The 14,621-nt window shown below is 46.0% G+C and overlaps 2 protein-coding genes across 10 annotated transcripts in view; one reads left to right on the top strand and one right to left on the bottom strand.

Moving 5' to 3' along the window:
* The window catches only part of SAP30BP (SAP30 binding protein), a 36,182-nt gene extending 30,224 nt beyond the window's left edge, over window positions 1-5,958 (bottom strand). Inside the window, exons 1-3 of one of the 3 annotated variants that reach the window (XM_077854239.1) lie at window positions 5,774-5,954; window positions 4,022-4,131; window positions 1,569-1,616 (exon numbers count right to left, since the gene is read on the bottom strand). In XM_077854239.1, the coding sequence (XP_077710365.1) occupies window positions 1,569-1,616; window positions 4,022-4,131; window positions 5,774-5,879 (264 nt within the window). In that variant the 5' untranslated portion in view covers window positions 5,880-5,954. Of the gene's footprint in view, window positions 1-1,568; window positions 1,617-4,021; window positions 4,132-5,773 lie in introns of those variants that run through there. The other 2 variants (XM_077854240.1, XM_077854242.1) reach the window with 2 other exon arrangements.
* Window positions 5,959-6,039: 81 nt separating this feature from the next.
* The window catches only part of RECQL5 (RecQ like helicase 5), a 37,482-nt gene continuing 28,900 nt past the window's right edge, over window positions 6,040-14,621 (top strand). For 2 of the 7 annotated variants that reach the window (XR_013354950.1, XM_077854236.1), the window contains exons 1-6: window positions 6,365-6,875; window positions 8,267-8,388; window positions 9,501-10,019; window positions 10,667-10,772; window positions 11,263-11,374; window positions 12,560-12,722. Coding sequence is in view for 5 of the 7 variants with exons in the window: in XM_077854236.1 (XP_077710362.1) it covers window positions 6,758-6,875; window positions 8,267-8,388; window positions 9,501-10,019; window positions 10,667-10,772; window positions 11,263-11,374; window positions 12,560-12,722 (1,140 nt within the window). In the remaining 2 variants the exon portion in view is untranslated. Of the gene's footprint in view, window positions 6,876-8,266; window positions 8,389-9,500; window positions 10,020-10,666; window positions 10,773-11,262; window positions 11,375-12,559; window positions 12,723-14,621 lie in introns of all 7 variants that reach the window. The other 5 variants (XM_077854238.1, XR_013354951.1, XM_077854237.1 and 2 more) reach the window with 5 other exon arrangements.

Raw genomic sequence — 14,621 nt, 5'->3', positions numbered from 1 at the left:
CAGAAGGGGTGACAGCGAAGTACCTCACTTCTCTAGCCAACTTCCCCAGGAGGCCTTCCAGCTTTAGGCAAAGGTCAGCTACTGTACACACAAAGGCTCTGGGGGCCCACACACCCTCCTCTCCCTCCACACTGAAGCTCCAGCACTTGGCAGCTCCTCAGGTTTATCTTGTGCATGGGCTCTAAGGCCCCCACACCCCAAATATGAAGACAGAAGACCACTACTGGCCATCTTCATTCCGCAAGCCCAAGCAGAGGTATGGTCACCCTTGACCTAAGCCACAGGTCTGCCCTTCAGCTTTGGATGCTCCGATGAGTGAAGCCTGGGCTCCTTACTTGACATAGAATGGAGTGGCATTTGCAGTACCTAGGGCTCAAACTTGTTCTCTCTTTTGCATACTGGTGCCCAAACTTTCTTCCTTGGTAAATGTGTTATTTGCATCATCCCACAGCCTTTCATGGGCTTATTTCAATGGTTGCACACAATTCGATCCAATCTCAGAATCAGCTCAAATTTGGAACAGCTCATGCTATATTTTTGGATATACTACCGTTTTGATTATAATTTGGTACAATTTTCCGAAGTTCTACTATGTTGCCTTGAAGGCTTCAGTTAGTTTCAAAGCAACTTTTAATCACAAAACTTGGCCTGTATTCCCCAGGCCTGGAGTGATGGAATTAGACTTTCTCTTTGAAAAAGAAATGTTTGTGGGGCATCTGAGTGGCTCAGCGGTTGAGCGTCTGCCTTTGGCTCAGGTCATGATTGTGGGGTCCTGGGATTGAGTCTCACAGGGAGCCTGCTTCTCCCTCTGCCTATGTCCCTGCCCCTCTCTCTGTGTCTCTCAAGAATTAAAAAAAAAAAAAAAAAAGTTTGTTCCCTAAAGAATGTTTCCTCAATAGGCACAGTTGTACTGATGCTCAGTATACAGTATAGCAAACCTACCTCACACAAGGGGGTAGGTGTCTCAACCATCATCACAATAGGTCAAGGAGCAGACAGAAAATGCTAATCATTCCCAGTTGCTACCGGGAGGGAAATATCAGAAATGGTGATGTTGTTTCAGAAAGACCAACTGTTTACCTAAAAGCGGATGGGCACAAGCCTGGGGATACAAGGATTAGGAGGAGCTTCTCCAACAGTTGGGGAGAGGCCTCACTCTCTCAGACCCTCTCTCATAGTCCTTCCTCACTTCTAGAGGACTAAATAGTACAAAAGGCACTCCTGGATTCGAGAAACATTCCCACATCTAAGTCACCTGCAGGTGCAGTGATCCCACCAAGCTCACCTCGCTGCAGAGCACAGGTAGGCTGCTATGCTCAGCCAAGGCCTCTTGCCTTTCTAGTCTGAAGATATGGCACTAGCTGCAAGGCTGGAAATCCAAGCTGCCTGAGGGCTGACTCCCTCCATGGTAACCTCCTTTCTTTAGAAACCTGCTTTCATCCCGGATAATGTACACGTTTGTACAGTGCATTAGCTGGACCAACATAGGTCCAGACATAGGAACCGAGCCACAGTGTTACAACGCCTCATTTGCTTCCGGCCACCCCACCACAGCCAACACCAAATACCTTTGGGTCATCAGCCTCAGGTTTTTCAGTCTCTGAATCGTCATCTTCCTACAAGACAAAGAATTTAGAGGATTAAGCTTAAAGGAGCGGGCCTGAGAGTTCTCACATGCATAATTAGGGTCTGGAGCAATGTACCCAGCCTGGGCCATCCCACCAAGAACCCCTCCCCTCCCCTATGACCCAGAACTAGAGAAAGAGAAGGGGGAAAGGAGATGTTCTGGGAGGTGGGGGAGGGGGTGGGGGTGGAGAAAAGACCACCAGCAGCTCAAAGTCATTACTCCAGCAGTGTCATAGTCTACAGCAATGGAAATGCCTGAGATTAAAAATCACACACACAAAAATGGAAAAAGGCTGCAATGTTTCAGAAAAGAGTAAGAGCAAGCCCCATAAGATAAAGCAGGCATAGGGTTTCCAACGAAATATCAATTATTTAAAACCTGGAACATGAACCTCTTTTTTTCCTCCTTTCCTTTGCCTTTCATACACACAAGTACATCAGACTCAGACCTACCATGACATTGTTCACGGTCAGACTAGCATGACCCCCACACAACCACACCTGGGAACTTCCACCCAGGAGCATTCACAGCTACACCAACAACAGGTCACATGACCAGGGCAAGTGACCCAGGGAAGGACTACATAGCCACACCTGGCCTTTCCTGGGTCTCATAGAACTGTCACTGACCTGTTCTATCCAGTCTTGTTCCTGATTCAAATGGCCTGCCTGACACAAAGCACCATATGAGCAAGGCGTTTTCCAAAGTGTGTGCTGGCCTCACACGAGCCAGCCTACCATTTCACCAAATGAAGGTCAAAAATCAGCTACCCTATTAGGTAGCTATATCCACATCTGTTCCCAGAACACCCCAATGCACAAGAGCCTTTAACTTAACACCCAGGAAAAAATTAAGTTTCATTTGAAATTGCTTTTTTTCAATCGAGCTACACTCTAACCCAAACATTAAATAGCACCCCAGATGCTAATATAAACATCATCTGTGAGACCTGAACAAGGTACTGATGGCTTTGAGATTTCACTGTCCCTCTAGGTGCCAGTGAGCCCAAAGGTTTAAATCCAATCTCCATGATTCCCTTAAAATGTAATCAATCATGCCAGAAAGTCAGTGATATAGCTCAGCCAAATACGATTACATTTTTAAAATGTCTATATTGGGATCTGATGAGAGGATTTTACTAGAATATGATACAAAACTTAAATAGGATGAAAATTCTAAGCAAAGCAACATGGAGCGACACTTTAGAAACACATCATGCAAACTTATCAAGAAAATACAGTGTTAGGCTAGCATGTGTGCACTTAAGAAAATTTGCAAAGCTTTTCTAAACAATTTTAGTCAATTCTAAATTATTGGCATTAATGGTGGGGCTAATGATGTGAGAATATCTTCCAAAAGAGCATCAAATACAAAACGCTTTTTGGTTTAATCAGAAACTATTTTAACGCTAATATTTAAATATCAATGCATAAAAAAGTTTCAAACAAATAATAAAGTACATTGAGTGCTTCAGTTAAAAGTATTGCTGAATAGCCAGATTTCACTTTATATGACTGTGCTAAGCACCAGCTTGAATCCTTGCTTTCTCTCCAAACTTAAATTCTGGCTCCTGAGGCTCACTCAGGTGATAGTGTATCCAAAGGCTTTCTGGTTAATTAAGACACAGTTCTCTTTTCTTTGTTGCCAGTACATACTGAATGTCAGGCCAGATTTGTGCTCAAGAACTGAGGGCACTCTGATAAAAAGTGCCAAGTAAAATGTCAAGAAAGAAGTTAAGAAGGATCAAATCACAAATAAGAAACTAAATAATTTTCCTCCCTAATCTTTTTAATGAGCTGAAAGATTTTAATAAACCCCAACTAAGATTAAAAATACCGAGTTGACTGCAGATATCAATGTTAGGACAAATGCATTGTCACAAACGGAATAAACTCCCTTAATGGGGAATGACACGAAACACTCATTGATATCGGAGTTAAATAAAATAGTCCACTATCTTTTCCCCCAAATTTCAATTCAAAAGTTAATTCAAGGGACAGCCCCGGTGGCACAGCGGTTTAGTGCCGCCTGCAGCCCGAGGTGTGATCCTGGAGACCCCGGATTGAGTCCCACATCGGGCTCCTTGCATGGAGCCTGCTTCTCCCTCTGCCTGTATCTCTGCCTGTGTCTCTCTCTGTGTGTCTTTCATGAATAAATAAATAGATTAAAAAAAAAAAAAAGTTAATTCAAAATGGTCCAGATGAAAACAAGTTTCGTTTTCAAACAGAACTACCGATAACCAAACCAGTTTCCTCAACTGATACCAAACAAAAAGTGGGGGAAGGGTGGGGAATGATGTTAGCCATGGAATGGAACATTGTTGGTACAGTTCGAAGGTTTCTGACAAATGAAATGGTGCTTGGAGCAACTCTGGATTAGAACAGATTTACTTACCGACTGCTTGCTGTTCTCATCCTCCTCTTCTTCATAACCATCTTCATCACCTCCGAGGCGAGAAAAGTCATCCTCTCCATAGGCTTCAGATACTAATCCACCTTTCTCCTCTGAAACAGAGGAAAAAAAAAAGAAAAAGAAGAATGAATGCGTACAAAAATGCAAGACGACATTTCCGTGATTTGAGCGGCCAGAACTACCTTTGAATGTCTTAAGTCTCATGTAAGCGACTATAGGTTTGGAATGTACCTTTGGAAAGACCAGAATTTAGTGGATGAAATCATCAAAAAGAACATGGAAAAAAACCAAATGCTAAATTCTTTCTTTCATGCTTTCCATTCACCTAGTATGCTGAGGACCTCTACTATTTCTATTACTACTGTTGCATGTTTTTAGAAAACCTTTTTAAAAGATTTTCTTTATGTATTCATGAGAGACAGAGAGAGAAGCAGAGATACAGGCAGAGGGAGAAGCAGGCTCCATGCAGGGAGGCCGATGCGGGACTTGATCCTGGGACTCCAGGATCACGCCCTTAGTCAAAGGCAGCCGCTCAACCGCTAAGCCACCCAGGCGTCCCAGAAAACCTCTTTTGATATGGGTATCTCTACCTTCTATCAGAGGCAGTAAAACTTGTCTTCTCATACAAGACCAGGCCTCTGTTGCCCTCATTTTTGTGTGTCCTCTGCTAGGAACAGGAGCTTTAGCTGGGGTCACTCGGAGGGGTTACCAATCATACCTACTTGAGAAGCAAAATCTTCTTTTCCGTTTAAACCAAAACAAACAACAACAAAAAATATGAAATGCTACAAATTACTGGGAAACACCAGAGAACCTCCTGACTGGAACACACCACACAAAACTGAGAGTAGCTAACCTCCGAATGAGGAAAGGAAGGCCCAGATATGTTAGTTAACTTGCTGCCCTCTGATTCCAACGAAATCTGTTCCCATTTTCTAAAACTGTGATTCTCAACCTGAGTAGCGTTAACAGTATCACTGATGGGTCTTTAACAGCTCACAAAATAAGGGAATCACTGAGGAGCATTAAAAAACTCACAAGGGGATCCCTGGATGGCTCAGCGGTTTGGCGCCTGCCTTTGACCCAGAGCGTGATTCTGGAGTCCCGGGATCGGTCCCCACATCAGGCTCCCTGCATGGAGCCTGCTTCTCCCTCTGCCTGTGTCTCTGCCTCTCTCTCTGTGTCTCTCATGAATAAATAAATAAAATCTTAAAAAAAAAAAAAAAAAAGCTCACAAAATGCCCAGATCCTACCACAAACCAATGAATTACTCCCTCGCCAGCGAGACCAGGTATACAGATTTTTAAAACCTCTTAGATGGCGTGTAGGGCACATTCCCAACGCGAAGTCATAAATGCAAAGACACAACCTTTATCACCCTCCACGTACGTTCTACTCATCGCTCTCCCCGTTATACAATGAACCCGGAGGGAATAGGTAGCTTTGGATCCTCTCCATCCTTCGTCCATCCCTATGCCCCACGAGGCCCGGCACGGAGAAGTCTTTCAATAGTGTCGGCAGAGCAATCTAATCAACGGAAGGAGATGATCCATCCACTCTTATTCTAAAGCGTCTAATCTGTCCCAAGCAGGGCCTCGATCGCGCTTCGCGGCTCCGGGACCCGGGACTGGGGGCACAATGACCGTCTCTTTCTTTCCCTTCCCCCCTGCTAGGGGACCGGCACTCCAAGCAGCCACCTGACCCTCCCCTTCCAGTTCCCTACTCGCGCCTCACCAGCCGCGCCGCCCGCCGTTTCGACTCCAGCCTCGCCGTCGGACTCGGGCTCTGAATCTTCCGCGTAAACTGCCAGAGACGACAGAACATTCTTCTTCCCCGCCATCTTACTCCCACAACCCCGGCGAGCCTCACTCCTATGACTTAAAAAAGCCGACTTCCGTGCGTAAAGGCGACTTTTTCCTATCCCAGGAGAACTCGCGCCGGTTCCTGTCCGGCAGCCAATCAAAACGGCCGTTTCTGCGCCTGGCCCCGCCCCTCGCACCGGAGGTGCGGAAACGTCATCACTGCGCGACAGATGTAAAGTTGTGTGGGTTTTGCCTGACACTGATTTCCCAGCAATTTGGCTCCTCAGGATCTGGGTGGCTTATGTGGGTCTTCGAGTAGTTCCCGACCAGCGGGCAGCGGCGGCCCGGCAAGAGTCCTTCGCTCCTGGGTGGCCCACGCCCAGCTCTGATATCTTGGGGGTGAAGACAGGGAGGCTTCGGCTGGGAAAGGGAGAACCGAGCGGATCTGGGGCTTAGAGGGAGGAGGGAAGAGCTCTCCTCCGGGAGGTGGGAAGAAGAGGTCGGGGCTCTTGGGAGGGCGGAGGGGGGAGAGCGGGCGTGATAGCGGCGCTTATAAAGGGAGCCGGAGGTGGATCTTAGAAAAAACAATTCCATCTTCTCCAAATTATTCTAATGAGACAGTTGTATTTCTCGTCGTGATCCGATTTCTAGCTCTGTGCTGTATCATGGGATAGGATAGTTCAGTGTTTCTGATTTTCTTGAGCATAAAAGTGGAGATGTTAAATTGCCCAGGAATTTGTTGCTTGACGCTGTTCATCTGGAGCTATGTTCGTTGCAAATAATATGTTGCTTGAGAGTGGATAAAGGAGATTTTACCTAGAGAAAAATAAGCGGTATTTAAAAGGCAGAACAGAGGGTTTTCATCGCAACCGTATGATCATCGCCTTTACCTTAACTTTTGGCCACTGTCGCTAAGATGAGCGCTCACCCTTTTGACCGTGAACGTAGAGTCCGGAGCACGTTGAAGAAGGTCTTTGGGTTTGACTCTTTTAAGACACCTTTACAGGAGAGTGCGACCATGGCTGTAGTGAGAGGTAACATTGCCAAATTGCCTGCATTTACATTTGTCCTGGCTATACTGTAGCACTGCCAGAGGGTGCCAACACCCTCCTTTTGACCCTACCTTGGTCCATAGTTGTTGGAAATCTTGTAGATGCGTCCCTTAAAACTTGCAGTTTTATTGTCAGAATCACCCAGCTGTTCTGGTTCTTACATTTCATAGCCAGAGCTGCAGATTGAAAACAACTCATAGGGGCACCTGGGTGGCTCAGTAATTGAGCATCTGTCTTTGGCTCAGGTCATGGTCCCAGAATCGAGTCCCACATCAGGCTCCCCACAGGGACCCTGCTTCTCCCTCTTTCTCGGTGTCTCTCATGAAGAAATAAATAAAATCTTAAAAAAGAAAAAAGCCAACTCATAATTTTCAATCCATGTTTATTTGTGGTCTAGGCAGTAGTGGGAGTGACAGGAATAGCCTAATCCAGTCACTGACCTGCTAAACTCTTTGTTGAAGATTGAGTAACCTGGGTCTGAAATAGAGAAGGAAGGAGTAATATTTTCCTTAAAAGATTTTATTTATTTATTCATGAGAGACAGAGAGAGAGAGAGAGAGGCAGAGACCGAGGCAGAGGGAGAAGCAGGCTCCATGCAGGGAGCCTGACGTGGGACTCAATCCCGGGACTCCAGGATCACGCCCTGGGCCAAAGACAGGCGCTAAACTGCTGAGCCACCCAGGGATTCCCCGGAAGGAATAATACTATAAACTGAGATGTATTGGCAAATGGAGGTTGTCCAGAGAGAAGCAACAATGTAACATTAATTACATCATAACACTTACAAACAAAAGACCTCTAAATGATATCACTTCCATGTCTTCACAGGTATCCCCACTCATCTAGGAGTATTCAACTTTCATGGCTATTTAATTCAATTGTCCATATCCCAAAAGACTCAGACTTCTCACCCTTGTGGTTATTGCCATTACTGGAAATTGTGCCCATTTCCAAATCTCTCTGGATTGATCCCCACCCTTTACACAGGAAGGATGGGAAGGAAATTAGCATTATATTGAGATCTTTCCATGTGCCAGACACTGCTAGGTGCTTTTCCTACACTCATTAAGTTTTCAATAGCCATGATGAAGGAAAAAGATAAAAGGCAAGAAGCATGTATTTATTTTCTTTTAAAGACTTATCATTTGAGAGAGAGGGCACGAATGCCCATGCACGGGCATGGGGAGGGGCAGAGGGAGAGGGAGAGAATCTCAAGCAGACTCCTTGTTGAGCACAGAGCCTGAAGTGGGGCTCAACCTCACAACCCTGAGATCATGACCTGAGCCAAAATCAAGAGAGACACTTAACCACCTGAGCCACCCAGGTGCCCCTAGGCAGGAAGCATTAAGTGTCATTGTCTTGTATTTTTGCAGGTGACAAGGATGTCTTTGTGTGCATGCCCACGGGGGCAGGAAAATCCCTCTGCTATCAGCTTCCTGCTCTGTTGGCCAAAGGCATCACCATCGTAGTCTCTCCACTCATTGCTTTGATTCAGGTGAGGCTTAGGGAAGTGAAGATGATAGCTTCAAAAGTTTAGGGGAAGGTTTTTAGTTTAGTTTGTTTTTTTTCATCTGGAAATGTCACTTCTCATTTGCTTGGTCTTTTGCCTTTTATTTTCTTTGATTTGCCTATTTCCGTTTCTATATTGGGTTTCTGAATTGCCCAAATGTGGGGTCTCCACTAGTGCATTCATAACTAGTGGTTATGAATGAATCTTCTGTGTCTTGATGGCCTGAGGCCTTTCATTGTCTTTTTTTTTTTTTAAAGATTTGTTTATTTATTTATGATAGACATAGAGAGAGAGAGAGAGGCAGAGACACAGGAGGAAGGAGAAGCAGGCTCCATGCAGGGAGCCCGACGCGGGACTCGATCCCAGGACTCCAGGATCATGCCCTGGGCCAAAGGCAGGCACTAAACCGCTGAGCCACCCAGGGATCCCTTTCATTGTCTTTTGTTACTTTTCACCCAGAGGAGTATGGAAATGTATCTGTATATACAGACACTCTCTGGTGTACACACATATGTACTCTTGGTAGGTTAGAGGATGCAGATGGATGGAAAGCTAAATTGATATAAACTGATTAGAACGTTGTCAGCATCTGCTCTGCACCTCTGGCTATATTTAAGGCCTGCAGGTGGGCTGACAGAATCAGAAATGAGGAAGTATGGCCATGCGGTTAAGAGCCATCCACTGTGAAGGAGAAACAGGAGGCAGTACCAGTGCATCGTGAATTTCACGAGATCTCAGGCTTTGTGCTAAATGCTTTATGTTCATTCACTTTACTTTTGCATCATAAAATTTCATTTAATGCTAACAACCACCCTGTTAGGTAGTTACCGGTTTTGTAGGACGTACAGAGGGACAGAATGAACTGAGTCTCAGAGGCGAAGAGCTAGCCAAAGAGCATGCAGTGATGAAGTGAGCCAGGGCTGTCTCCCTTCAGAGTCTGTGCCCTCAAGACTGCTTCACCTTCTGTACTTCTTGTTTGTGCAGAGGAGACCTTGGAGGTTGGGAGGAGAACATTTATGACTGGGAAATGCCCAGTGAGCCAAGGTGATATTTATCTTTGGGTCCTCCCTTGTGGCCTGTTTCCTTTCTTCCCTCAGGACCAGGTGGACCACTTGCTGGCCCTGAAGGTACGAGTGAGTTCCCTGAACTCCAAGCTCTCAGCACAGGAGAAAAAGGAGCTGCTTTCTGATCTAGAGCGAGAAAAGCCACAGACCAAACTTCTGTACATCACACCAGAGATGGCAGCCTCACCCTCCTTCCAGCCCACCCTGAACTCACTGGTGTCCCGCCACCTGCTCTCCTACCTGGTGGTGGATGAAGCTCATTGTGTTTCTCAGTGGGGGCACGACTTCCGTCCTGACTACTTGCGTCTAGGTACCCTCCGTTCCCGCCTGGCACATGCCCCATGTATAGCTCTGACCGCCACAGCCACTCTCCAAGTCCAAGAGGATGTGTTTGCTGCCCTCCACCTGAAGCAACCAGTTGCCACCTTCAAGACTCCCTGCTTCCGGGCCAACCTCTTCTATGATGTGCAGTTCAAAGAACTGCTTTCTGATCCCTATGGGAACCTGAGGGACTTCTGCCTTAAGGCTCTTGGACAGAAGGCTGATAAAGGGGTGAGGGCCCTCAGGCTGGGAGGCCAAGACGCTCGAGAGCAGTGGGTGGTATCTGCAACACAGAGATGGATATTGGTTTTCTAGAACCTTTGCTTTTTCTAGCTTCTTTAGAACTAGCTGAAGCTTCTTAAAACTTGTGCACAGAGAGTTGTTCCTTTGGTTTCTTGGCATTATTTCCCTTAGTGGAGTTCCCTGATGCTGGAATTCTGTGGGAGATGGGTGTCCAGCCCCTGAGTGAGGCCTTTGCAGACCTATCCAAGCAGGGGAGCTATATGGGTTAGGGTTTTGAACTGCTTTGTTACAAATGGCAGAGCCCTGCTGGTGGCCTGCCTTACAGGACCCTGTGAGAAGGAGCGAGAGCTGCTTTTTTTTTTTTTTTTAAAGGACTTATTTATTATTTATTTATTTAGTCAGAGAGAGCCAGAGAGAGGCAGAGACACAGGCAGAGGGAGAAGCAGGCTCCATGCAGGAAGCCCGATGTGGGACTCCATCCCGGGTCTCCAGGATCACACCCTGGGCTGCAGGCGGCGCTAAACCGCTGCACCACCAGGGCTGCCAGCAAGAGCTGCTTTTACAGCAGGACGAGGTATAATAGGCAGATTGTTCTGTTCTCAATGCTTACTTTCTTCCCATGTCTTCTCATTCAGTTGCTGTCTGGCTGTGGCATTGTTTACTGCAGGACCAGAGAGGCTTGTGAACAGCTGGCAACAGAGCTCAGTTACAGAGGTGTGAATGCCAAGGCTTACCACGCAGGTAAGGGGTGCCTGGGCCATCTGATCCCCTTCCATTTCAGAGACCTCTCAGTGGGTCTCTTGTTCTTTAAAGATCCTGGATAATCAGCTGGTCTGTCATCTTTTTCCAGATACCCAGGCAGAGCTAAAGCAAAAAGGAGTCTAGACACAAATGAGATCTAAAATGAGAACTATGACTCCTGAATTCTTTTTCTCTCCCTATGCCCTCCCAGTAGCAGTAATGAGTTTTTAGAAGGCCAGGTATTGGTGTTGTGGAGAGAGCACAGGTTTTGGAGGCCAATAGACTTAGGTTTCAATCTGGGCTTTAACGCTTATTGGGTGCTATGTGCTCCACAAGCTAGGGTCTTTATGAGGTTAAGTGTGTGGCCCAAGGCCACACTGCTGGTAAGTGGTTAATCAGGATATGTGTACAGCGCCCAGTACAGTGTCAAACCCAAGGTAGATTCCAAGGGAAATATGGGTTCCCTTCGCCACCTTCCCCTCCATCACAGGGCTGAAGGCTTCTGAAAGAACGCTGGTGCAGAATGAGTGGATGGAGGAGAAGGTGCCTGTCATTGTTGCAACCATTAGTTTTGGGATGGGAGTGGACAAAGCCAATGTCAGGTGAGTGATGGTTCTTGCCTTACCATCCCAGGTGGGGCTTGCCTCAAGTGACTGCCTAGTGCTCTGCTTCAAGGCCCAAGTGCATATGCTCCTTCTACGGCCAAAGGGGAAGGAGGCCCCAGGAGCGAGTCCTATCCCCCATCAGAGGACTGCACAGCAGGGTTCTATCATTCCCCAGTAGAGGGCAGCATGCAGCCGTCAGGCCCATCCATTAGCACTGCCCAGTTCCCTGAGTCTAATGCCTGGTCCCCGTGAGGGGGTGGAATGAACTATCTTAAACTGCCCCCTGGGGAAATCCTCAGCAATGCCTTATTCCCAGCATTCCTTGTTACTGCTTACTGATCTTCCAGAAGAGATGGGTGTGTCCCAGCTTCCTAGCCCCACTCTGGCAACCCTTGGGAAGGCTTTTACCTCTAGCCCCACCTGACCTTCCAGAGACATTTTCAGCTACAGCCTGAAGCCCTTTGCTCTGATCAACACCAGCAGTAATGCCTTATATGATTTACAGAGCACTTTTGCATACATGATCTCCTTAAGACTCAAGTTGATCAGGAGTGGAATGAGTCTCTGTGCTTGCGTTTACGAGAACACAAGCTTTGGAATCAGTTTGGACCCTAGGTTGGCTGTGGATCTTTAGGGCCAACTTTGAAGTCAGACACCACTAGGCCCAAATCCTAGTGCTACTGTCCCCTTGCTGTGTCACCTTGTACACATTTTTTTAATCATTTCATTGTCTATAAGATGGGGTTATCTCATCTGATAGTAACTGTAGAATTAAGTGAGACAAATAGATAATGTTATTTATTTATAGGAGGTATATAATAATGTTGTCCCTCTCTCCAGAGAGGTTAAAGGGACTTACTTGGATCATGCAGCTTATTAGTGGCCATATATTGTTTCTTTAAGTCCAGTGCTTTTTCTCCTGGGCCTGTGACACTGAGGGTTTTTGGTTTCTCATATGTGCTGAAATTGCTCCTCTTAACTCTGCTGTGGCCTCTGACTTGGCCACTCCGTGGCCAGGAGATCTACTGATGGGGTACAGGGGTCATAGCCACATTTCTTCTGGAACCTGCTAGCCTCCCTGCTCCTGGTGGCCACAGAAAGCCCTGCTTCCCTGGTTCTGATCACCCCTCCCCTCAGCTCTTCTGCCACAGCTCATGCTGCTTGTCCCTTTGGATCCTACAGGTTTGTCGCCCACTGGAATATTGCCAAGTCTATGGCTGGGTATTATCAAGAGTCTGGCCGGGCAGGCAGAGACGGGAAGCCTTCCTGGTGCCGTCTCTATTACTCCAGGAATGATCGGGACCAAGTCAGTTTCCTGATCAGGAAGGAAGTAGCAAAACTCCAGGTAAGTCCTGGGCAGCAGGAGCCCTTTCTGTCCAAACTCCCTCCCACTCTCCAGTTTCATGCAGCTTATTTCTGAACCTAGGCAGCTTGCAGCAGCTAGGTTAGACTTTTTCCTTTAATGGATCTTAGTGTGATTTTTTTGTGTGCCTGTTATTTTACATAGCCAAGATCAATCCTGTCTTGTGTTTTAGGGTGGGGAGGGGCAGAGGGAGAGAGAGAATCTTAAATGGGCTCCGCAGTCATGAGACCATGACCTGAGCTGAAATCAAGAGTCGGATGCTTAACCAGTGGAGCCTCCCAGGCGCCCCAGTCCTGCCTTGTTTTAATTAGCATTGTTATATAAGAATTTTTCCACATTGTTGAAAGTTCTGTGTTTTGGTTTTCAGCTTGCTTGATTGCTTTTTTCTTTCTCTCTTTCTTCTTTTAACCAAGTACCTAAGTGAACTTGATGTATGATAGGTGACATTATAAGTCAGCAGAAAAGGATGCACTCTTGAATAATTGGTGCTGGAGAAAGATAAAATCAGATACCTACCTCCTCTACCATACACATATGAATTGCAGGTGCAGTAAGGATCTCAAAAAGGGGTAAGGGACACCTGGGTGGCTCAGTGGTTGAGCATCTGCCTTCAGCTTGGGGCATGATCACAAGGTCCTGGGATTGGGTCCCGCATTGGGCTCCCTGCATGGAGCCTCCTTCTCCTCCCTCTGCCTATGTCTCTGTCTCTCATGAATAAATAAGTAAAATCTTTTAAAAAACCTGTAAAATTGGGGGAAAATATTTTATTTCCTTGACAAAGGGATGAGCATGTCAAGATTTTAAAAGTGGAATCCAAGGAAGACCTGGCTATTTGACTAAATCCAAACTAAAAATTTCTCTGTAATAAGAGACACCATAAACAAGGTGAAAAAATGAGCCATTTTGGGGGAAGGTATTTGCAATATGCATAATTGAGAGAATTCCTATTGGTGACTCTGTAAAAGGCAGATAACTGCAGAGCAGAAAGTATGAATTTCACAGAAGAGGGAACCAGAATATCTAATAAAGGTATGAAGAGTTGCTTAGCCTCCCTTAGAAATCAGGGACTTGTAAAAGAGATGATGAGCTGTCACTTTATACTCATCATACTGGCAAAAATGTCCAACATCTTTATAATCACTGTTGGTGAGGATGTGGGGAAAGGGGAACTCATGGTGTTGTCAGGAATATGGACTGGTATGACTGCTTTGAAGAGAGACGAGGCAGTACATGTAATGGGAGGATTATGGTGCTCTGTGATTCAGTAATTCCACTTCTAGATAAACAAGTTGTCATGACGCGTATAAGGAAGTACAGGGATGTTTGCTGCAACTCTGTCATAATGAACTCTTCCTCTATAGAGTATCGGATAACCCACTGTTTACTGGGTTAGTCACTCGGTGGAATGATCTAAAGCAGTTAAAAATGACACCATAGGGGATCCCTGGGTGGTGCAGCGGTTTGGCGCCTGCCTTTGGCCCAGGGCGCGATCCTGGAGACCAGGGATCGAATCCCACGTCGGGCTCCCGGTGCATGGAGCCTGCTTCTCCCTCTGCCTGTGTCTCTGCGCCTCTCTCTCTCTCTGTGTGACTATCATAAATAAATAAAAATTAAAAAATTAAAAAAAAATGACACCATAAATCTACATTAATCAACACGGATAAAGACCTCAGAGCATAATTTGTGAAGTTGCAAATGGAGATGTGTAGCCGTTTTTTTTTTTACCCCCACCGACATTTTAATAAGTCTTTTTTTTTTAAGATTTTATTTATTTATTTATTTATTTATTTATTTATTTATCTATTTATTTATTTATGAAAGACACACAGAGAGAGAGGCAGAGACACAGTTAGAGGGAGAAGCAGGCTCCATGCAGGGAGC

This window comes from Canis aureus, chromosome 16 (assembly GCF_053574225.1).
Source record: "Canis aureus isolate CA01 chromosome 16, VMU_Caureus_v.1.0, whole genome shotgun sequence".
In the NCBI taxonomy this organism is placed as follows: Eukaryota; Metazoa; Chordata; class Mammalia; order Carnivora; family Canidae; genus Canis; species Canis aureus.
This window is presented reverse-complemented; position numbering and strand designations above follow the sequence as displayed.